This window comes from Asterias rubens, chromosome 8 (assembly GCF_902459465.1).
Source record: "Asterias rubens chromosome 8, eAstRub1.3, whole genome shotgun sequence".
Lineage (NCBI taxonomy): Eukaryota > Metazoa > Echinodermata > Asteroidea > Forcipulatida > Asteriidae > Asterias > Asterias rubens.
Window position 1 is genome coordinate 10742478 of NC_047069.1, and position 25660 is coordinate 10768137.

General features: G+C 38.1%; 1 protein-coding gene across 4 annotated transcripts; it reads right to left on the reverse strand.

Moving 5' to 3' along the window:
• Window positions 1–24246, reverse strand: LOC117293348 (SWI/SNF-related matrix-associated actin-dependent regulator of chromatin subfamily A member 5-like). 4 transcript variants are annotated; one of them, XM_033775636.1, is made up of 23 exons: window positions 24121–24246; window positions 20881–20933; window positions 18554–18634; window positions 17889–18058; window positions 17211–17261; window positions 16539–16740; window positions 13678–13857; window positions 13000–13155; window positions 11993–12199; window positions 11084–11193; window positions 10538–10764; window positions 9993–10114; window positions 9184–9336; window positions 8436–8568; window positions 7968–8113; window positions 7368–7598; window positions 6428–6541; window positions 5774–5896; window positions 5169–5285; window positions 4224–4358; window positions 3738–3950; window positions 2510–2635; window positions 1–1130 (listed from the first exon to the last, which is right to left on the reverse strand). In XM_033775636.1, exons 1-23 carry the CDS (start codon window positions 24122–24124, stop codon window positions 1062–1064), a joined length of 3123 nt encoding a protein of 1040 aa, XP_033631527.1. In that variant the 5' UTR covers window positions 24125–24246; the 3' UTR covers window positions 1–1061. The 4 variants fall into 4 exon arrangements, with proteins under 4 accessions (XP_033631527.1, XP_033631528.1, XP_033631526.1 ...); XM_033775637.1 differs by lacking the exon at window positions 24121–24246 and having other exon boundaries at window positions 2543–2635; window positions 20881–21061; XM_033775635.1 differs by lacking the exon at window positions 24121–24246 and having other exon boundaries at window positions 20881–21060.
• Window positions 24247–25660: the final 1414 nt, after the last annotated feature.

Genomic DNA, 25660 nt, shown 5'->3' on the forward strand with positions numbered 1-25660 from the left:
TTGATACATTTATTTGTGCTGTCTTAATAACATTTCATGTGTACAACAAATATGGATGGTTTTTTTCATAGAAAAGGTGCAAGGCTATTTGATCTTTTGAAAAATTACCTAAACTGCCAGTGTATCAAGTTCTTATTGACAAACTTTCAGCAAATGAAAGTACTGTAGCTTCGGGTATTCGGAATTCATCTAGACCTCTGTACACTGTATATGGCTGCACTGGTAATGGGTAACAAACAATGCATGTAATTGTATTGGAATGTACTGTTTGCATTTTGATTTTTTGTTTGTTTTTAGTACCAGCAAAGTGCAACAGACTTAAGTTTTCAACAGACTCAAGATTTATCTTGATCAATGGGACAAACAAACAGACAAACTTGTCAAATCATAAAAGTTTATATACATAGAGGAAGAAGGAATGACATTTATTATATCCAACATTGATTTCTACACTACAGCATACAACAAAAAAGTATTAATAAAATCAGCTTGAAAGCATATTATTTAAAGAGTGCACATCGCATGGTTGTGAGGAGGGGCATTTCAATAAGCCATTTTGAGGTATGGTGGACACAGGACTATGACAAAATTTGGTTTGGTTAAATTTGTCTGTAGACACTCGAACCAAACAGAGCAACACTATAGCGTCATCCATACCTCAAAAGGGCTAAAAGATACCTCAGTAGTGTTATTTGTGTGTGTGCATTTAACAACAATACTAAACATAATTGATGTGAACTCAATGTAATCCCAACTGCTATTCACTGTCAAATTTTGTCATTTTATTAACCAAACATTTTCAAAAGCCTTACCTTTAAAATTGTTTGATTTCTATCACATTTTTATGAAAGGAACTAAAGGCCCCTCACATTGTTTGTCTACTTCTGAAAAAGAAAATCACTTCAAAAGTCTTGAAGTAAGGCAAATATCCACTTTTAAATAATCTGTTCTTTTCAACTAGTTTAACCTGGTTCAAACCAGTTCCGACCCGTTCTAACAGGCACCGAACAATTATGACCTGCTATGTACAATATTCCAAAGATCCATGCTCATTCCAAAGCTCACTTCTTTTTCTTGGTCTTGTTACGGGGGTCAGGAGTAGCATCTGCCTTTCTCTTCTCTCCCTTTCCCTGAAATTAAAAGAAAAACAAAAGGTGTTAAGAATATTATCGTTGTTTTTGCTTTTCTTTCACAACCTGCCAAGGGTTCTATGTACATTACGTAGAGCTGACTTAACAGTCCAAGTTCTATGGTCATCATTTCAATTAGGGATACTGATGCCATGCTATACTTTCCCCTGATGCCATGCTATACTTTCCCCTGTCAACGTTCACAAAAACGACATGCATTGTTCATAATGCCTGCATCAGCTCAATATGTACAAATAGTTTTCTTCCTTTGTTTTTACTTGATGCCGACCAAATTATAAAAGTTAACAATTCGAGGAACAAACTACGTCTGCTACCATGTAGCATCTCCACAGTGCTTAAAAATAAAAGATATACAGTAAAGCTTAACTTCCTGGTCACTTATAAATCTCCATATTGACCCCTTGAACCTAAGCCACCCGCAGCCACTGTCTGCCCATAATCTTCCATTTTAGGAATCAGAATGCAGTTAGGGCAAATCAAACTGCCAATGTGACACTTAAAACGCACACTAGGCAGTACACAACGTAAAATACAACTCCCAAAATAACACAGCTACACAAGCAAGATTTATTGTGTGATGACATCAGGTATGATTAATGACTGCTGTATTTGAGAGGGTCACAATTGCCTTCTCAATGGTCATATAAGAGCCTAGTCACATGATTGCCTGGAACTAATTGTCTGTATATTGCCTCATGCAACATGGCCATTAAACACACTGCACTTCTACAACTATTTACCAACACCATAACCTTTCTTTGATTTGACTATGATATTGTGAAAATTTTGCTTTCTTTGTGCCGATTAAAGGCCGTGGACACTATTGGTTATTGTCAAAGACTAGCCTCCACAGTTGGTGTATCTCAACATATGCATAAAATAATGAACCTGTGAAAATTTGAGCTCAATCGGTCATCGAACTTGCGAGATATGAATGAAAGAAAAAAACACCCTTGTCACATGAGGGTGTGTGCGTTTAGATGGTTGATTTCGAGACCTCAAGTTCTAAATCTGAGGTCTCGAAATCAAATTCGTGGAAAATTACTTCTTTCTCGAAAACGATGGCACTTCAGAGGGAGCTGTTTCTCACAATGTTTTATACCATCAACCTCTCCCTATTACTCGTCACCAAGAAAGGTTTTATGCTCATAATTATTTTGAGTAATTACCAATAGTGTCCACTGCCTTTAACCACAATCAAAAGCTGCCAAAATAATAATAATTTCATCAAAATCCTGCACTAGGTTGTCAGCAAGTTACAGAATGAAGGTTAATTTCTGTTGATACCACCCGACTGTTATTAATCCTGTATCTGGTTCATAGCCAGTGGTAAGACCCTCATTCAATGTTTATATCACCTTTGGTGTTGGCATGCCTCCTTTTGCTCTGACCTGTTTCTTTTTCTCAGCTTTCTCTCGTTCCTCCAACTCCTGGTTTTCACGTTCAATCAGCGTAATCAGCGTGTTACACCGTCGCTGCAGCTCCTTCAAGACAAAATGGTGTGTAATGGTATTAAGTGATATTTGAACTAGTCGCTACTCCACCAGCAAGCTTGAGCTTGGTGGGTTGTAGAATTTGCAAGATTGTCGGTTACAATCCAAGCCAAAGTGCCTTTGGATTTGTTTCAGCAGAACTAAAAACAAAATGAGTATACAGTGTTGTCCATACATAGTGCATTACAAATTCATATGGGTAAGTATTATTACAATAGTACTTCAGTGAAATGTTTTCTTTACAAGGAAATTTGTTTAAAACATTTTAGAGACCATTTATTCCTGTATATTAATCACTGTACACCACAACATGACTAAAATTGCTAACAGAAGTTGTGTTTTGTTTTCAAAACATAGATAGTATGTTAATATGGGAAACATTGGAAGATGTAAACTTATATCACCTTTACATGGGCCTTTTAGTTGATTGTAAGTGGGTTAATTCATTCATTTATAACCAAGAAATTTACATTAAAAATATTAAAACATTTTGTGAAGGCACAACGGAAAAATAACGATGAGTTACAGAAATAAATTAAAGTAAGCTGAAGAAAAATGCAGGTGATGTGAAAGTTTACAGCCGCTATAGTGTCTAAATAGTGAACAGTTGAAATCAAATAAAACTACTTGATGAAAAGAAAGCTTCCAAAATTGATGAACATTTTGTCGACCAGTGCAAAGGACAAGTGTTCTACAGGACCAAACTATAATAGATGTTAAATTTGCATCGGGGATAAAGAATATTAATTTTTGTTTGTACCCATACAATGACGTGTGTAATAGGACTAATGTGTAAGCACTGTATACTCGGTACTTTCCCGAGTCCTGTTAAAAAATAACTCTATTATCTATCATTACGGTACCTGCTGCCAAAACATAGGATTCGAACTGCCTCTCGCTACCACGCAATCTTGGTTGTCTAAGTGGTAAGACACTGCTCTAGAAATTCAAGGGTCGTGGGTTAGCATCCCACCCAAGTAATATGCCTGTGATATTGTTTCACAGGACTCGGGAAAGTACCGAGTATACAGCGCTTATACACATCGGTGTATTGGTAAAAACAAAAATTAATAGAACCAAAACTACTTCTTACCATTGCTGTACGTGATTTGAGAAACCAATCAAATCTAAACTGCGGTGCTTGCCTGACAGCCGTACGTAGCTCATCATACACATTCTCTTTGTCGAAGCCCAGCTTATGAAGCATACAGACAAGAAATCGATCCTCTTCCTCTGTCCAATTCTTGCCTTTATTAGTTCCATAGGAGAGACGCAGCTGGTGGAATGGAGCGCGGTATCTCGCCATCTGCAAATGAAAATCGCATCAAAAGTTGAATCAAAATATATTTAAAAAGTTAAAATATATCAGATGCAATATTTCTTGAGGTTAGGTCACCAAAACTAGTGAATCAAATTAATCCATATTTCAACTAAAATGAAGTTATGCATTGCAACTCCAAGGAGTGTCAAAATAGTTTTCAACCAATATTAAACAAACATTGCATGGGTCAACAGCAACAAATTTAAAATGATTGAGTTAATGAAGGGGTTGGGGACGTCCTGGTTGGTGATTGCTTACCTTAGAGTCCAGGGCTTTCTTGATGCTGATCTTACGTTGGATCTTAGCTTCACCTCTCTCAATCTGAGCCATAGTCTTCTCAATGTCTGTCAGCTCATGGCATCGATCCCAGAACACAGCCATGTACTCTTGCACCTTCATCAAACAAGTCACAAATTAGAACTTCACTTTTGTATGCGATTAAAATTATAAGAATACCAGGGAAGACTTCACAAAGATAGTCCTAACTCTAGTCCTAGGACTCTTTAGGAGTTATTAAAAACTTGAGGCTAGTCCCAAGTTATGCCTTCTTTTCACTTTTTACAAGTCTAGTTCTAAACTTATTGTCTCACCATGTGCCATACAAAATGTGTCATGTTTTATACAGAAGCATCTGAAATGTTGTGAAAAATAATAATAACATTTAACGGCTTATATATAGCGCCCTTAACCCCCAAAAGGTCCCGAGGCGCTTCACAGATTACAACTTTTAAGCAAGTTAAGAAAAATACTGATCAATTTAAGATAAACGGATTAAGAATGCTTAAATACAAATGTGCAATAACAATAATTACAAATTTAAGCAAGTAAAAAAAAATACTTAACAACTTAAGATAAACAGTTTAAGAATGCTTAAGAAAATTACAAACATCCAATGACAATGATATAAAATGTAGTAATCGTGAAAAATCATTCTTTCTCATAACTTACCACACCACAATACCAGTATTATGATTGAACTCACGTTAACAAAAAAGAGACTGGAAGAGCAAAATAGTCAGGTTCCTTTTTGGTTAAATGGGTACGAAGTATACATCATAGCAGAGAAACATGACACAGATGGTGGAAGAATAATAAAGATCAGTCAGGATCAAATATTAAATTTTGCTGGAAGTTGAAATGTCACAGAGCAACGGTAATAAAAAATCACTTTCAATTCACAAAGCATAATAAACTGCTACGAACCTCTTCAGGTGTCTTGCCCTCTACATCCCTAGAGATGTTATCCACGTCATCGCGGCCATACTTCTCACATGCTTTGATGAACTGGTTGAAGTCTCGTTTGGACCAATTAACGAAACCCTAAAAAAAGATTTGAGAGTGATTTCAAGAAGTAATCGTGACATCAGTAACAAAAACTAAACAAGGCGTGCATAAAACAAGGCGTTCTAAATGATTAACAACATCATGCTGCATGTAAACTGACCAACCTTATTGTAAATTGTGATATGTACAGGATGCAGGGTCTATGAAATAACTTGCAAATTCTTATTTCCTGTCGAGCCAATCTTTGTAGTGAGGTAATCACAAAGACTTGAAATACCAATGTCTTAGCAGTGAAAACACAGATTTGAAATTAACTGATACAACTTTAGCTTGGTTAAATACTTCCTGCCAATGCGAAGCGAATTTTGACGTCACAGCCCTGTTTGAAAACAGCCCTGTTTTTGCACCGAGTGTTTGAGCAGAAGTCAACTAATGCACTAAAAATTTGTATCGCATTCGCAGGAAGTATGAACAGGGCTTTAGTCATGATATTCTTGCTGAAGCTGAAGAAGACGGCAACCAACCTGTGTAAGAAGGTCCTCCTTTTCTTGGATCTCCTCATCCATCAATGCTCCAGCTTCATCTATCTTCTTCTGCTCCTCCTTGCGAGCCTGGACTGGGTGTGGCACTTCAGGATTCAAAGGAACCTGGAGTCACATCACAAGAAAAGAAACTTATCAAATTGGGCTTTAAAGGCACAGCTGGACACATTCGGTAATTGTCAAAGACCAATATTCTCACTTGGTGTATCCCAATAATATATGCATAAAATAACAAACTTGTGAAAATTTGGGCTTAATTGGTCGTTAAAGTTGCACGAATATAATGAAAGAAAAAACAACAACCTTGTTGCACAAATGTGTGTGCTTTCAGATGACTGAGAAAAGCTTCAGTCCACTATGCCAGTCGGCAATATGGTATCACATGTGGTCAATACATTTCCACAAAAAGTTTCTGTGTACAGTTTTTCTACCAGACGCAGTCCATGCATGTGAATAGTTTCAAATAGCTAGATTTGTTTAATGAAAAGTAGGAGTGTGGACTAAAACAGATGAACAATTAACCTGTAACCTACACGAAAAAATAAGTAATTAAAGCTCATGGTTCAGTGAGTTTAACAACGTCCAATTACAAGTTAGAAAGTAACAATGTCCATATTTTATGCTAAAAAGCCCTACCTTGTAGCCAATCATTTTCCTGTATGAGTAGATTTCTTTGTCAAGGAGTTCAAAGAGTCTAGGAGGGAAGAACTGAAAGTCCTGTACATTGGGCTGCTTGGGTGGTCTTGGGGCCTGTAGGACAAATCAAAACATAATAATGATGATAATAAACAGCATTTATAAAGCGCATCATGAATCGCAGATTCCCTCAATGTGCCTAACAATAGAAACAAAATCTAAAAACATGAACAATTAAAATATAGACCTACAATACTATGTTATAACATACCCTACAGAAAAGATTCTACAATAAACACATTAGTAGATGCAAATAAAAAACATGAAAACAAAAACAGACATATATATAAACACCTACAAATACTTATAATACAAAATAAATAGTATAAAAGATTAATCCCTCCACACACACTGAATCAGGAGCATAATTGTGAGCAATTGTAAAGGCGTTTAAGGATTAAAAAGGTATGTTTTAAGCGCAGATTTAAACATTTGTAAGGACCCGGTCGTCATTTCACCAAACTCGTCCTAACTTAGGATAGACCTTAGGACTTAGGACGAGTTAAGTTCCCTATCCGAAGACGTAGGACGCATTGAACCCATCCTAAGTTAGGACGGGTTACTCGTCCTAACTCGAGATAGGATTACTTCTAGCTTTTCGTGAAATCGGCTGCGGCACATTTAATGGTTGTAGTGAGTACATACTCAACTTTACATCTTTGCAATATTTGTACGTGCACAACAAAGTTATGCAGAAGGACCCATATCTCTTTCAAGTATCCTGTGCAGTCTACAGGCCACCGTGCAGTCCACTGTGCACCTGTAGTTATGCCACAGGTTACACGTACATCAATGAAGTGACCGTCTGTTTCAACTATTTGGAATAAATTAGTTGCAAAGATGATACTAGTTAAGCAAGAAATTGATTTTGGTTTTATACCTTTGGAGCTTTGGGTTCGCTGACCCTCAAGGCTTCCCTGAAGTAAGCATCCACCGCATAGTTAGCTTTCCGCTCTCTCTTAGGTGGCTCAATCCAGTTGATGTTATTTGCCTTCTGTTTCTCTCTAAAGTCCTGACCCTCCCATGAGTAGATGCTCTCATTGGTGTCCAGGGTGAAGTTGCGGAGTCCAGACTCCCCGAGATGATCCATTTTCTTCTTCAGCTCCTCAGTCTGTGTTGCAAATGAAACAGGGGTCAAAGTGATTTGTTCTTATAAACAAGATATAATAGATGTTCAAAATGTTTGTTTTATTTCTGTCTGAAATGTCATATTTGATGAGAATTAAACACTAATTTCCCGTTGGAGTTCATCGCTCAGTGAGCGCTTTATTATTATTATTTTTTTAAATCGATGTCATGCAAAATTTGTAACCGGTTTTTCACTATTTTCTCAGGACCCAGATGGCCGAATCTCAAACTTCTACAGGTTTGTCAGTTTATGTATATGGTGGATTACATACAGTGCTTACACTGCTAGCAACTGTTTTGTTAGAAAAAACCAATTCTGTAATGTTCCTCTAAGATTAGAAAGGAAACCCACCTTCTTGGCACCGCGTTCCAAGATTGAATCAATCTCTTCATCTGTAATGGTAGAGTCCTTGGATGAGAAGATGAAGTTTGCTCCATGGCGGATCATATTCAGTGCCTCGTCCTTATTCACCTTCAGATTCTGATCAACCAGACGACCTGTTACAGATGGGGAAATGTTACTTCTTGAACAAGCCTTTAATTGTCTTTTGCATCATAACCAGTGCTTATTTATGTTCAATATGGAAAGCCTTGTAAAGGGTACGGGTACTTTTTGTACGACACAAAACACAACTGTTCAAATATTTACATTAAACCTACACAGTTCAGCTTCAGTCTGAGAATGTCAACTCCACTCATTATCAGGCAAGTCATTATACCAGACACTATTCAAAGTTGACTCACAAAAGGCTTATTTAAAAATAGCAATATTTAATTGTTTTATGAAAGATGTTTATTACTTGTTGGAGAGACTACTTACCAGCTTGGATGACGATGTTGTCAAGACGCAGTTTTGTTTCAGCTCTCTCAACAATGCGCTCCTCTACAGTGTTCTCTGTGATGAAACGGAACACACGTACCTGCTTTTTCTGTCCGATACGATGGGCACGATCCTGTGTTGAAGTCAGACAAATAACAAGAATGTTAAAGGCAGTGGACACTATTGGCAAATAATCAAAATAATTATTATTCAGACTCAGACTCATTTATTGACAACACAGCACATGCCTGCTTTACAAATGAGGATTGTTTATGCTTGAAGACCTATAGCATTTCATGCTGATTAAATATTACGAGTAGATACTTATAAATATCACTTGAAAGCAAAGCAGACTTACATATAGCTTGATGTGTTCAAGTGTTGTACCATGGTTGTATGAAAGATTGTCGCAACTGAACTAGGTCAGAATTTGAACAGGCAAATAGGATTTTCGCACTAATTCTACGACTTTGACCGTATCTCTGGCAAAAGTTGGTGTCCATGTAAACTTTATTATAATTATGCAAGATCCCAGATAGAAACTAGCTCTTTGTATTTCTCTGATAATTACAAGTGTGTTTATTTGAAATCAGACATGCAACTTTCTAATTGCGAAAAAAAAAAGGAAATGACCGATCACACTTAACTTTTGTACACTGTTTTGAAAAGAAAAAGAGGAAATCGGCTGATCAGCTGAAAAATTACATGCCTGTCAAATAAAACAAAGGCAGAGAGTTGTTGTTCTTACCATAGCCTGGAGATCCACCTGTGGGTTCCAATCACTGTCATACAGGATGACAATGTCTGCAGTGGCTAAATTGATACCAAGACCTCCTGCTCTCGTACTCAGCATGAAGATGAACTTCTCACTATTAGGCAGGTTGAATTCATTAATACTTTTCTGAGAAAATATAAAACAACAAAAATCATTCTAAGTAGGATTTGAAACTTTACATGATGGGAGAATAAGCAGGGCCCAATTTCATGGCTCTTCTTACCGTAAGCACAGAATCTGCACTTACGGAAGCAGGGAATTCTGTGCATACGGCAAGCAAATTTCACGGGTTAGCGGCGAATTTGCACAGAATTCAGCGGTAAGCAGAGCCATGAAATTGGGCCCAGGTGTGGTTTGCAGTAGCACCATGTGAAAATCTCCTGATTAGTGGATACAAAAATATCATCTCGGTCTTAAGAAAAAGGAAGTTACATATTTTAGATGTCCATGTACTCTTGTCACCATCATTTGTAGAATATACAGGTTTGAGCATAACAAGAGTTGATTCTTTCCACTCTGTGATTGCGAGTTTGCCTCTCTCAAGAAAATCTGAAGGCCAAAGAAATCAATGACATGCCTGTATGCTTCGTTTTTGAAAGGCAAGGGCACCAAGGCATTTTCTCCTTGAGGGCACCCTAGGAGGAAATTGTAAATTTCTACTGCAGCATTTCAAGGGCACTGAGGCATCAACCAGGGGGCACGGAGGCAATCGCCTCCGTTGCCTCTGTGAAGTATCGGGCCAGCAATGAGAATTTTGATAAATCCCAGGCCTGTTTTTCTACCTGTCTTTCTTCATGAGGTGTCTGACCATCAAGTCGACAGTAGTTATGATTACGCCATGAACAGTAGTCCTCCAAGATGTCTAATACACGTGTCATCTGACTGAAGACAAGCACACGAGAGCCTGAAATAAAAACATAAGGTAACAAATCATGGTTTAACAGCTACTTGAGCAAATTTGTCTTTAACAGGAGTGCTATTTAAACTTCTTTAGAGTGCTTTGTTCATCATTTATTAAGATAATTGTACACTTCTGAAATATTTATATTGAAGCAATGCAGTACACAACCTCAAAACCTGGCATAAACTACAACATGTCATCCATCTTGGCAGCCTATTTTTTTTTTTTTTTTACTGTACTCAGTTTCCCAAAATGTATTGCGGTATACTGTCAAAATGGTCAATAAGGAGGCAATTAATCACCTATAACGCAGGATAAGAATAGTAAATCGCGACCATAAACCCTATAAATAAGACCATGGTTCTAGTAGGTCCATTACAAACATTGTTCATGCCATGCAGTGTAATAAATACCCTTTATACTCACCATCTTCTTTCATTTTGCTGAGTAGTTTATCGAGGACCACAAGTTTACCGGCGTTCTCGTACAGATGTTTGTCCGTGGTGAAGGGCGGTCCGGGTTCAGCCCCATCAAACAGATAAGGATGGTTACAGCACTTGCGCAGATGCATCAAGATGTTCATGAGGCGGACTTTCTCTGTCTTACCAGCACCGTTGACAACGTCAATGTCTTTCATGAGGATTTTGGTGTACCTGATGGTTGAAGGGAAGAGGACTATTAAGACTCTTTGTTGCTCCTTTAAGAATCTAGGGTTGCTCCTTAAGAATCTAGGTTACTCCTTTGAGAATCTATGTTGCTCCATTAAGAATCTAGGTTACTCCTTTGAGAATCTATGTTGCTCCATTAAGAATATAGGTTGTTCCTTTAAGAATCTAGAATACTCCTTTGAGAATCTATGTTGCTCCATGCTATACTGACATTTTCCTGAATAGGGTTTTGGGAAATAAGGGATTGTTTTGGTTCATTATTTATATATAAAAAAATCCAAGATTAATAAAAAAAAAATCAAACCATTCTCGCTGCATCTTGCTCAGACCAACGTAGATTTTGCATTCTTTCTTTGGCAGCAGCCCCCTTTCAACATCAGCCTTTAGACGCCTCAACAAGAAAGGCCGAAGAATCTGGGTGCAAAAAGGCAGAGAAGAAAAGAGAATAATTAACAGTAAAAATTGCGCTTTTGACCACAGCAAATCATGTAACTAAGATTATCATTTGTAGCAAATTGTTATTTGTGTCCTACATAGATACTCATAGCCAACTCAAAAAGCCACAATAGACCGAATCGAATAACTCCTTTGTTGCTATGAAAGTCACCTTGTAGGGCAAACCGTATGCGGGTCTAAGCGCCTACATCAATGAAGCACGCAACAGGCAGCATCCCAGTTTGATTTCTATGGCACACGTACACACACGCTCACAGACGCCATGTTGTAGGGCAGGTAATTGAATGGTGAGGCCATATTCAATAAGGTCTATAGATTTATCATGTTCAACTCAAAATGCCAAATTAGATACTCTCAGTCAACTCAAAATGCAACATCACTCATGTTCAACGAAAAATGCCACATTAGATAATCATGGTCACTTCAAAACACCACACACATTATACTATCCCTAGTAGCCAACTCAAAATGCCATATAGATACTCATGGTCAATTCAAAATACCACAGTAGATACTCAAAATGCAAGTACAGTTGAATGCTGCTTTAACATTAACATTTAGTTTGAAACTAGATTCACTGCTAAGATTCTTCTCCAACAATCATCATTAACAGGAAACCAGGCTTGAGCATCGATGGTGGTTGCAATATGCAAAATAAAAAGTCTGAAGTACAATAATTACAACAAATATCGTTCTCTCCCTCTCGCCTTCAATAATGAAAACTAAAACCAAAGAAAGTAGTTTTTTTTTAACTTACAGCGTGTAGACGAGAAACTAAGCTACTGTTCTCAAGGTCCAGACAGCCTTCTGTTGAGAACCAGGCATCGAAATCCTCGGAAGAGTTGAACACATCTGGTAGAAGGAAGTTAAGTAATGCCCAGAGCTCATGGAGATTGTTTTGTAGTGGTGTGCCAGTAAGGAGCAAGCGGTTGGTCGTCTTGAACTCGCGTACGATCTCAGACAGCTGTGATAGGAGTTTAACCAGTCCTTAAGTTAATACTTTTTGGTAAAAGCCCCCAAGGTTGGGTGTCAAACTTTCAATAGGATTTATTTTTAAATCATTCTTTCTCAACATTAACAGTTGCAGATGTATGACCTAGTGTCAAACTTGAATATTGATTTAATGATGCAAACAACAAATTAGCAAATCAGCTGCATTTCATTTCCTATGTGCTCCTGTTGAGTCCAAATCTCCCTTGCCTCCAGAATATTGCTGTATTGTTTTAAATTCCCTTTTGTTTTGTTTTAATTTTGTGTCCAAAAATCTCCCCCCCCCCCTTTTTAGGGCTGTTTTCCCTATTCCTGCTTGTCTGTTTAACTCTAGTAATATTTTTAATTTTGTAATTAACATATATACTTGTCCATATATTTTTGATGTAATTTGTTTTGTTAACCAAATGCCATTAGTGTGTGACTTTTTATTTGCTGTTGTATTTTTATATGTAAATAAACCAATTTTGAATTGAATTGAAAATTAAATGTTTGGCATTTTGCAGAGTTTGTCAATGGTGATCATAAGCACAGAATTTGGCGGTATGCTGCGCTATAAAATTGGGCAGTTAGCTTGTCACGTCCCCAAGCTTTTTGCACTAATCCATGATTCATATGAAATATGGCTTTTAGGGATGTTGCTATATACTAAAACTATCTGGCCGGACAACTTGGAAATTGTCTTGACTTGTTCTCGGGGGTTTTAACTAGCATTTAGCCAGCGAACCACTGCTATGGGAAGAAGGCTACAACACAACACTTTTCATTCAATACCTTTGACTTCTCATTTTTGATGCGGTGAGCCTCATCAATGACCAGGTAGCGCCAGTTGAACTTCTTGAAGACGGACTTTTCCCTAATGGCCATTTCATATGATGTGACACACACATCCCACTCTCCTGGCATCATGACATCTCGTATAATGGCTGCCTGTGTTTCAAAATATGGTACAGTGTTTACATGACATGTCCAGAACAAGTATTGTAGTTATATTCATTTTCTGAATGTAGAAAATCAAGTTCGTGTACTAAACACTGAAGGCTGTTTAAAGGCACTGGACATGTTTGGTAACTGTCAAAGACAAGTATTCTCACTTGGTGTATCCCAACATATACATATACCGGTAAACATTTTGGCTCAATTGGTCATCGAAGTTGCAAGAGAATAATGAAAGAAGAAACACCCTTGCTGCACAAATTTGTGTGCTTTCAGATGCCTCATAAATGGCTTCAGGCCTTAATTTGTGTATGATTTGAGTGAGAAATTACCTCTTCCTCAAAAACTATGTAACTTCAGAGGGAGCTGATTCTAACAGTGTTTTAAACAATCTACAGCTCTCCATTGCTCGTTACCAAGTAAGTTTTTATGCTAACAATTATTTTGAGTAATAACAATTTGTGTCCAGTGACTCTAAAATAGTTTGAAAGAAATGTGTAATCTTATCAGACTCACCCTTGTAGTTTGATCTCCAATAAGACAGACTCCTCGTAGTGATGGGCACCAGCGCTGTATTTCTGCCATCCAATTGGACAGTGTGGACTTTGGGCAGATGATCAGATGAGGGCTAGGAATGCTGCGGTAATGTTTCATGTATCCAAGCAGTGAGATGGTCTGAAGAGTCTTACCAAGACCCTGTAACGAAAGGTTAGTAACAATAGGTCAAAGGTCAGTGAATAGGATTAAATGATAAATAAATAAAAACAGGATTAATCAAGCGCCATTCCATCTAGATCATGGCGCTGTAGCAACAAAGAAGAAATTGAAACTGACAGAACTATTGAAAACAAGAAAGTCTTAATAAGCATACAAAATATCAAAATTATAGGGCCACTCAGAAAAGTCAATAGTGAACCTTTTTTTATTTTGTTTCCTCGAAAATGTGGGTTGTGGATCAAAACTACAAACATGCAAGTTCTACCCAGGAAAAGTCATTCAAAACTACTGGTGTTGGAGACCTCTGAATTAAAATATCTCGCTTATTTGAGGCATTACTTTGTTCTTCAGTGTATGGAATATATTGTAAAGTCATTCAATATTTAAAGGGAAGGTACATGTTTGGTAGTTGTCAAAGACCAGTGTCCTCACTTGGTGTATCCCATCATAAGCATAAAATAACAAGCCTGTGAAAATTTGAGCTCAATTGGTCATCGGAGTTGCGAGAAAATGATGACAGAAAAAACACCCTTGTTGGACGAATTTGTGTGCTTTCAGATAGGAATAAAAGACTTCTAGCTAGAAGTCTTTTATTAGTTTAGTGAGAAATTTCTTCTCTAACTCAAAAACTTTGTACTTCAGAGGGAGCCGTTTCTCACAATGTTTTTTACTACCAACAGCCCCCAAATGCTCGTTACCAAATCAGTTTTTAAGTTTTTTTTTTTTTTGAGTAGTTACCAAACGTGTACCTTCCCTTTAACAATCGAAAGTTGGGGTGGGTCAAACCAATTTTACAAAAGAATCTTTTTTTTAACATCTTTCCTGAATGACCCCAGGGAACTGTCATACCGGCCACACACTTTATGGAAACTTGACATCCATCTGTTTAGATTACCGTAATTTTCGGATTATAAACCGCGCGGCGTATAAACCGCACTTCCTCAAAATATACAAAAAAATATTTAGATGTCGGCGTATATGCCGCGCGGCGTATAAACCGCGATCAAAATAAAAAAAAGACATGAAAAAACTAACCTCAAAACACGGAAGTGAAGTACGCAAACCTGCCGCGTTACAGGTGATTTTTTATCTCACACTATCAGTCCTGAGTTATATTTTGTTTCCATCAACAACCCTTTTCAAGAATTTGCGATTTGATGATCGGTTGTGTTGACCATATGTTTTGTGAACTTCTTTGGCAACAATCTCCGTGAATCAAAGATCGGTCTACAACGCACACCGAGAAATAGTTGAACTTTGCCCTGCATCGCATCGCCCTCTGTTGACAAAAGTTGTTCACGTTTGATTAGACTGGGCCCCGAGCCTCAAAGCGTGGGTCAGACGTTCAAGCTCCCCGTTGTACAATGGGCAGCCGCTCTACTCGATCCGTCCGAAGTCTAGCCAAGATTTTATGAATGGAACTATCACCGGCCAATCAACAACGGCCAATCATCAAACGGCCAATCACCGCATGCGTGAACACATAGGGGCCGTGCTTGTTTGCGGTCCCCTTGTGGCGATGTGCAGTGACAGGCGGGCGGCACATCACTCAGTCTTGTATAGTTGGCCGCAATGTGGAGTTGCGTCGTAATTAAAGTGGACATGTATTAAAGTTTACACTATTGATCGTAATTGAAATGATCTATTATAGGATAGCATTCTTTTGGGGTTTTTTTTTTTTGGTTGGCCGGTGTTTCTCCCTCCCTTTTATTGTAGTCCCACAACGAGGATCCACACAACAGATTATTGCAACGACGGACGGGCGGACGGACGTAGCGTGTGTGTATGCAGTAATGTATCATGCAGCGTGCACATTAAGCACATGTACACACATGCGAGTTCGTAAAGCTAGCAATCTGTTAATTGCGCTGCTCAATCTCGAGATTGCACAACAGATGTTGGCTGCACCGTACTGAGCGATGTTCGCTGACGGGTTGCGCTACGCCCTTGCATTTGCGCCGCCTGGAAATAAAATTCCCAATGTTACTGGACTCAACAATCAGGGCAGGTTGGAAACGTTTTGTTTGATCCCCCGGAGCGGCATAGCTCTTTGCGTACGTCCATTCACCATTCCGCTGTTGCGGTGTGCGTGGTTGAGCTGAAGAAACCGCTGGCTGACACGAGTGTAGCGGATGTCTGACGTCAGTATATAAAGATCGTGGGAAAAATAGACAGGGGACGAGTCTATTTCGCCGAGACACGAGTATAGCTAGAATGTCTGACGCCAGCATGTAGAGATCGCTAGGATAAATAGACGAGCACCAGTCTAGTCTAACCCGAGTTGCGCTGAGCGGGGGGAGCTAGCTAGCTGAGGGCGGCTGTTAAACGTTTTACAAAGGAAACATGGAATACAATTGTGGTGGGATTTTCAACAGGTTTTTGTCATCACACAGGCAGGTTTTTGTTCTCGTTTAAGAAAAAAAAAACATTATTTAGAATATTTTACAAACGATCTTTCTTTTTAAAAATGCCGTTTTTCTCTTAAATATTTATACGTCGGCTTACAAGCCGCCCGGAGAATAAACCGCAGGAGTTAAAAAAAATGTCAAAATCAACATATAAACCGCGGTTTATAATCCGAAAATTACGGTATATGCCAAACCGCAGGCAGTACTAAAACTCTGGACAACCAACAACAAAAAATAAACAAACAAACCCACCATTTCATCTGCCAAGATGCCATTGATGCCATGTTCATAAAGTGAGATCATCCAGTTGAGTCCACGAACTTGATAGTCTCTCATCTCACCATTCTTGATATATGTTGGTGATTTCTCAAACTGCGTAATGACACTGGTTGCCTTTCGGGACTCGGACAGTAGTTCCTCATCCTCCTCCTGCTCAGTCATACGATGGCGGTGGCTGCAAGGAATCAAACCAAGTTACAAGTCACTGTCAGGTATTGTAAACAGAATACCTAGATTGTGTGTGTCCAACTATTGTTATAACATGTTTCTGGAGTAGGCCTGGGTGACTAGTGAAATTAACTACTCAACTAATGGCGCCTCAAATAGTTGCGACTTTGTCTTGACTAGTTGCGACAAATTTTTAACTCACAAGATGCATTGCAGCATATTGTCTGCCACAGGCACAATATAGTAAAATTCACACTGAAAAGATTGAAGAATTGTGTCACTGATGTCTGATTGTGTTTGGTAAGTAACTTATGTTGTCATGAATAGTCGCGACTTTGACACTAGTCGCCCAGGCTAAATTCTTTTGTTGACTAACATTGACGAAATTAGCAATGTACATAAAAAATACAGCCATTAGTTGATAATAATGTTAAAAGTTCTGATAACATGTTTAGTCCAAAAACAAATTGTACCCACTTCGACTTCGCTAACCGGGAGGATTCTTCATCTTGACTTTGGTTGCCTTTTCTATATAAAGTGGTGTCAATCAATTCAATATGTGTTTGAAAATATTTACATTTATATTTATACATTCTCATTACTCAAAGATGATTATAATTTGAATACATCGATGATAAATAAAATAAGCAGCAAGAACATCTGACGTCACACTTCGAGGCTCGCAAGTTATGGCAGAAATCTCTCTTGAGCCTCTGTCAGGATCCTCCCAAATGCACTGTTGACCTCGCATTCATTTTACATGGAGATTCGCAGTCAAATCCCACGCAAATGTTAACATATAAAACAACCTAATGTGTACATGTACTTTAAGTGTTATGCATGCTGCTGCATGCAGACGAAAAATGCAGCTGACTAATATTACCAAATATCACCTTGGACCAATCAAAACGAAATCATTGTATCCAATGAGATCACTGGTCTGTAGCAAATAAAGACAGTGAACCAAAGTTAAGTTTAGTTTACTAAATATTAGTTTAGTTTACCAAATATATTTTTTAAAAAGGTTTTGGAAAAAAAAAGGTTTTGTTTAATGTTTTAACACATTCGTCTTTTACAATCATTTAAAGACCATGTTGTTTGGTACATAAAATGATTTACTTCCAACAAACTTATTAAATCCTTAAATGAACTCACTCGCCGACAGAGGACAGTTTTGTCTTCTCATCTTTCTTGACACGTGGTCTCCCTGGCTTTAGTTTGAGGGGGCTTGTAGGAGATTTCACACTGCTGGTAGCACTCATAAAATGGGTGAAGATTTCTGTCTGCTGAAGCAGGAAACCAAACCTAGAGGCTCGATCCTTCATCTGTGATAAAAAAAAAAAACATATATAAGTTTATGTAATTTAAATTAATTTGAAGTACTGCTGTTTAACACGAGCTTCATTTGCATTTATATTTGAACTGTGAATATCAGTTGAATGTACCATTCTTAATTTCAAATTTTAACAACATTTTTGACTCCACAGATTGTTGGAACATAGTCTTACAAACAAAGAGGTAAACAACACAGTTTCAAGAGATATTTGTGTGAATCTACTGTATTTTTTTAAACCAAATGTTCGACTCCACAAATTGGCAGGCAGACCATGTTACTGTTGGTCTACGCAGTGAAGGAAAACCACACAATTTCAAGCGGTATTTGTGTGAATCAAGTACTTTACTTTTACAACATCTCTCCAACCGATTCATTTCATTAACCAAAGTTTTTTATCGCCCAAAGCGCCCAATCCCAAGCAAAGTGTCCATCACTATAAAGATCTCACTTTTTATTTAGGACATCTACACTATACATTTCTTACCATTTTAGCGTCATATTCAGCCTTTGTTTCTCCTGTCCCTGTGTCTTTGCCTTGTGGTGGACTCTTTAGCTTCAATGGAGGCTAAATGATAAAATGGTTATAAAGTTTACAATTAAATGTCTGATGTTGCATCTTTGAAGTATTGAGAACCGAGTAGGCTATTTTTAAATAAGCTATTTTGTTTGATGTTTTGTTGTTTTTCTGGCTGTGTGGGTGGGCGTTAGAAAATCATAGCGATTCGACAATTGTATTGCTAGAGTATGTAGAGTGAGAACTTTCCTGGGTGCTAGAGTATGGCCAAAGCTGTATTAGAGTGTAAACATTACAGTACAGCGCCCCTGTTATTGGGTCTTTACCTTAAGCAGCAAGTATGTGGGTAGGACTCAGGAGGATAGACCCAGTTACTGGGTGCTGTACTCTATTTTAAAAGAGTTTGACATCTTTGGTCATATAGTGCTCCAGCTAAGTGTTTTGGTGTGTTGAATTCATCAAAGCAAATTGCCGATTCCCATCGTACATAGGCAAAAATTGTTAACCACAGTCAACTCGTACTGATAAACATATTTATCTTGATAATATTTATAATCATACATTTATCTATTCAGTTTTGCAATAATTTTGTTTCCTTGTTTTTTGGGTTTTTTTTCATGTTGCAGGTAACAAACAGGAGGACTACATATGCGAATAACGCAGGGATCATTGTTAATTCGGTTGGGAAAATATATTATTTTATTGGTTTGTTTAAATTAGTTTGGGTTTTTTTTATCAGAACTTACGCAAATTTGTATTTCTATTGGGTTTAAAAAGTCATGAACCAATATATTTTCTATTGGTTTGTTTAAATAGTTTTTAGAACATTGGAAGTATATTACAGTACAACATTTTAAAGAAACCACATTTTTAGGCCTATGTCTACAGCTATGTCTTTAAGAAAAGAGAAGAACATCAAACATGTTTGTTTGCTTTAAAAAGTGGATCTAAATGATTTTAAGCAGAAACGAGAGGAACATCTAACCGATTATTAAGAACGAAATTATGTTACGAAGCAAGTAGAACATCGTTTCCTATCGCTTATAAATTCACGCCGCACAGGAATTCTCCGTTTCGGCATACAATGTACGTTATACGGTACGAGTTGACTTGGGTATGAGTTGACTTGGGTACGAGTTGACTTGGGTAAGAGTTGACCTGGGTACGAGTTGACTTAGACAGAGTGAAAAAGTGGTGGCGCCATACGGAAAGTTATCAAAACAAGCTAGCTTATCATTTTGACCCGTCACGTCACACTGACACTGCAGTGCTGGGCCTGGGTCGAAGGGTGCTATTACTCTAGTTTGACATTTATTTAAAATTAAGCATTTATTTTTTATACTATATTATATTAATTAATAACCACTAGGAATGCTCTAAAATCTAACTCAGAATGTCAGACTGAGACTCATCTCAATTGTAGGCCAAGCCAAACTAAGGATCACAACAACTCCCATATCTTACTAAGCATTTATATCTTTTGGATAACTTTCCGTAGTATGGCGCCACCACTTTTTCACTCATTTTTACAAAAAGGGATATCTCATTGAGGTAAATTAGATACTATTTTATTTCATATCGAATGAAAAAGTGGTGGCGCCATACGGAAACTTTTCCTATCTTTTTACAGTTTACGGTTTCAGAATGACAAACATGATCAGATGATGGGCTACAACTTCACTTCAAACTCCATTTCAATTTCATTCGACACGGGTCCTACTACTTGCCGTCAACTCGCCGTCAACTCACTTGCGCCGTCAACTCGCCGTCAACTCCTCCAATATACATTTAAAATCCACAAAAGAAGCATAGAACTGTAAAGTGTCAGCTCAAAGAGCATTCGCGTAAGTTTTAGGTCATATTTCGGAATAAAAATTGATTTTTTTTTCTCGTGAAAAAAAATTCTCGAAGCCAAAAAACTGTCGGCCGCCATCTTGCTTTTTCACAATGATTAGTCTTGGCCCAAGATGTCAATGATTGGTACTTTTTTTTTAACAACACAAAGTCGTTTTTGTGAATGAATTTGTACCGAAAACCATGAGAAATATGTAGTTTAGCCCAGACTTAACACTTCCGTGCCCCCTTTTTATAGATTTTTCATGTAAATTTAATGAGTTGACGGCACGAAAATGAGTTGACGGCGAGTTGACGGCAATTCGGCGAGTTGACGGCAAGTAGTAGGACCGTTCGACACACGTACACACTACACAGTGAGTAATGACATTGTCATTCATTGTCTGAAAAAAAATCACACTTTCTATTTTTAGCAAATCTTCGCAATTCTAAATCATACATACCGGTTGACCAAACGGAGCAGGTGGAACTGGAGCTGCTGGTGCTTCTTGAGATCCTTCGGAATCAGACATTTTGAATAAAATTTCACTTCAAAACTAAAAATTTAAGCGATTGTCCCTTTTTCACCGCACATTTCCCTCATCAATTTACTCAGCGCGCGCGGCGGCCGTCGTCAATTTTAAGCAGGCACGTTCAAAATTATTCTGCTTATAAATGTTTATGTTTACGCCTCGGTGAATGCAAATGAATACTTAATACAATTTTTAGAAAAATAGGCTGTAATTGTTTGTATTTAATTAAATTTTAAATTTAATCTATTAAAATTGTTTGGGAAAAAAGTGTAATATTTTACTCCTTTTTACAAAAATGATTAAATAAATATAATCTGTCAAAAGAGGGCGCCCTTTACTCTTTGTCGATTATTGTTTGGTGAAGCTGGTGCCTTTGTGCGGTGAATGGTAGTAATATTGTTTTCCACTGCATTGGAGATCGTCTTTTCTTTAGTTATGGCATAGAGCAAGGACTATGGTTTAAGTGGCTTTATCTTACCTCTTTTTCAAGAACAAGAAAGATCTTGCAACAAAACCAATTAGTTTATGTTTTCAGGGATTTCTGACATAAAGTGATGAGACTGGTCCCTGCTCATTTATATCACCAACAATTAATTGGCAGAAGTTTAAAATATCGCGACTCCAGTTTGTCAGTTGATTAAATAAGGTGGTCAGCTGTTTTTATTTCCGTGAAAAATGAAATATGGAATAAATTCCCTGATAATGGTATCCAGAGGCTAAGATGGAGTCATGTGAGCTGCAAGAATACAAGTTTAGAAAAGGATCGTTCAATGAGCTATGGTGCTTGTCTTTATCAAGATGTTTTTTTTCCTAGAGGTTTTTCACAATTTAAGCCAAAACCTGCTTTTTAGCCGCAATACAAAACTGTTTGAATAACTAACAAGTACCTATAAAGTCCCCCCCCCCTAAATCCTCGCTCAACATACCTTCAAGAGAGGACGCTCGTGGTTTGGGGAAGGTGTTAAAATAATGCCTACGTTAATAATGGCTCTTTACATTATGACAATAAAAGTTACATTTTGTACGGAAGTGTATCAGACGGTTGTTTATCTCCTCGCCAAAAGAAACGGTCTTGCCAGATCTAACATCCGATTGTGTATTCCAATTACACAGATTGTTATTCCTTATGCGTGAAACCATGGAGCAATAAACTAGATTCACTCCATGGTGAAACCGCTCCGGAACAGTTTCAGTTGATTTGATGCATAAAAAGTGAAACAATGAAAATATAAAAAGTGTGCGGGTCCTCATACACTAGGCCCAGGTAGGCAAGTTTGTTCAGCTGCATGGCGCGTTTAACTATGGCGGTCATTGGGCATGGTTCATCCCGCCCTTGTTTTAATGTTTCAAACCATTAGGCCTACTAATAATACTAGGGGCCTACTTACTCAGTCCATTTCCCTTGTGGTTTATAACTTGATAATAAAATATTCTCAAACCCTCCCAAATGATGTAAACAAAAACACATAAAGTGATCGGAAGATGGGTATGCTATATATAGTATCACCCTCCGTGGCGTGACAAACGTTTATAACTTTCACCGTCTCCCCGATTACACACACTCCGGATCACCCAACTGTCGGGTCCTTTCTCTGTGTGTGTGTGCGTGGGGGTGTGTTGACAAAAGGGGAACAACTCACGCTTATTGCCATTTCAATACCATACTCAAAACTGTAATGGAATGAGAGTGGGAAAATTTGTGAAGGATTATGGTAACTGTGAAAGTTAATTTGATATAATGCCATAAACATTATTTTTAGTACCTCGGTGCACATAGCAGCCAACAATCACTAACACTTCCCCCAAAATGGAGCATATATAATGAGAAGGAACAGAAATTTTAATGAAGATTATATAAAATTATAACAATAAACATTATATAAAACCACATTCTATTCAGACAGAGGGACAGAAAACCTCTCTGTCCCCGAGACTGCGCGGGGACAGAATTCCCTGGGACATCGGTCTCCCAGGGAAGTCTGCCCTTATAATTATGGGAAATTAACATGTACTGGAGGGGATGCATCAAAAGAGGGCGCTATCAAAAGTAGTTTGTACTCGCCGTATAGACCTTATCGCAAATACCAATGCGCAAGCGCAGACTCTTGAATGAGGTGCATTGTGGGATAGATATGGATCAAATTTGGATACCAGCTAGACCACAATGCACCTAATTCCAAGCTTTACGCGCGCGCCCCGGTATTTGCGAAAAGGGCGCGCCCCAGTATTTGCGAAAAGGTCTATAGACCTTTTCGCAAATACCGGGGCGCGCGCGTAAAGCTTGGAATTAGGTGCATTGTGGTCTAGCTGGTATCCAAATTTGATCCATATATATCCCACAATGCACCTCATTCAACAGTCTGCGCTTGCGCATTGGTATTTGCGATAAGGTCTATGGGGGACAAAATCTCCTGCCACACCGGCAGTGAGTTATCAAATAAACGTTTCCTTGATAAAATAGAATGGTTTGTTGCTGTTCAATTTGTTTACGTTCTTGAATATCTGTTTACGACATGATGTACCTATTTTGTCAATAACGAGATTATATACAACATAAAATAATTATAGTAAACGCATCAAATCAACTAAAATCATGACTGTTCTTAATCGGAATAATATTTAAACCTTGGCAAAATATGGGCTCTTGTTCTTTTTATTTGTTATGTTTGTATATAACTAGTAATAATGAGCATATTGTCTGTTGTGAGACTTTCAGTCAGTGCATGCGATTTGTTTTGTTAAGAGTCTTAACTTATATCAATATAATATGGACTGAGGAATCCCCTATGATAATAATAACATAATATGAATGTATGCATGTCTCTAGCGTTTCACTGGGTAAAGTATAAAGTCACCCAAAATGTGAAATTTAATTATGTCCAATAAGATGTCTAAACGGAAATATAAACAGTGTGCCGCTGTATAGCCGGTGTAGCATGAGATTATGTCACCCATCGAGATTCTGTACCCCCGTACGGCGAACTGTGTACAAACTACTTCTGGATCACCAGCCCAAATACATGGTCATTTCGAATAATGGGGGACCAAATCTCCGGCGGACAGAATTCCCTGATGGGACCGTCGCGTTAAACCGGAAGTTGTTGGCATGGTTCATCTCGCCGCCCTGATAAATGTTTCCGTATTCAACCAATTATTTATAGGCATACTTCCCCATTCAGTTTCCGTTGTGGTTTAACTTGAATTCATAAATACCTCAGCAAGTTTCGCTATTCCTATTGGTGGAGAGAGCGTCACATGGAGGTGTTTTAACCTTTGATAATGACCAGTGTTTATAACCGGTTGTGAGCGGATACTCCGCGCTATTCTTGGTGCAAGACGTTTCTTGTTAAGGGCGATGCGTACACTGTCGGTGAGTTGGCCGCGCTGTGTGTGAAAGGAAAACGAGAACGTGTTGCACCAACACGCGCACGAAAGAATCAAGAAACTGTCAGAAATAGGCGTCTCAGTCATTACAATGCAACATACGGACGTCGTACATACAGAGCTCAAGCACGTCGGAAACGGATAAGTTTTACAGAGTTTCTTACTTTATTTTACGCCTTTTAACCAAAAAGGCATTTATGAATGGGAACAAAGTCGTGAATCGTTCTTTCACGGCCGTTAAAAACCTTGCAGGGTCGTTGCCTGTTTTAAACGGCCGTGAAGAACTCGTCGCTAACCCTTTGTTCCCTTATTTGCAAACTTTCATTTAAAAAAAACTCCGAAATAATAGTATTGTCAAAAAGCTTAGAGTGATCGAAGTGTGGGTGTGAAGGCCCGGAGGGCATATTTGATAACAAGTGGCCCGGAGGGCATATTTGATAACAAGTTGATCATTCAGCAGATCAGTATAGATAATAAAGTCCAGAGGGACAAGGTGGTTTATGCATTCGTTAGAAGCGAGTAGTTGTCATAACGAACACACACCCTCCGGATCACCCAATATCTTAATGAATCAAGAATGTATTTATGTGTTAATTTAATACAACAACTTAAATTCATGGTTTAACCATAAGAGAATGTCAATGATCTCCGGTCCTTTCTCTATATGATTTAACATTTTGTGAGTAAACCTCGGAACTCGGATTTACACAGTTGTTAGGATCGATATTCAGGGGTGGAGATCATATTCTGCAAGACATAACCGGCACATAACAAACAGTTATTAATGAAATTAACCACATAAAACTAACTAACTGTGGTTTTACGGACAGGCTCTACGCATGCGTTGTGCACTTTTGCATTGCAATGGTTCATGTAAATAATATTATAGTGGCTCCCAGCTGCTGTTGACTTTAATATTAAAGGGGAACAACTCCCTTTCAATAGCAGACACGAAACTACACTGCAAATTTGTTAGTCAAAAAATGTGTTGGGTAATGCATCACTGTACAAAATTACCGTGATTTTACGGTGAAAAGTACGTAAATAGCTACGGTGTTTTACCGTAACGAAATTTGTCCATGACTTTACGGTGCAACCCCGTAAATACCGGCTCGCAATGCACCATGGGATCGTTTACAAAAATTACCGTAATTTTTACGGCGATAACGAATTTTTTTCATGACTTTACGGTGCAACCCCGTAAATACCGGCTCGCAATGCACCATGGGATTGTCTAAAAGGAATTACCGTAAATTTACGGTAAAAAAAATGTGTATATTTCGACGGTGAATTACCGTTCTCGCTTTTGCCCGCCAGCCTTTTACGG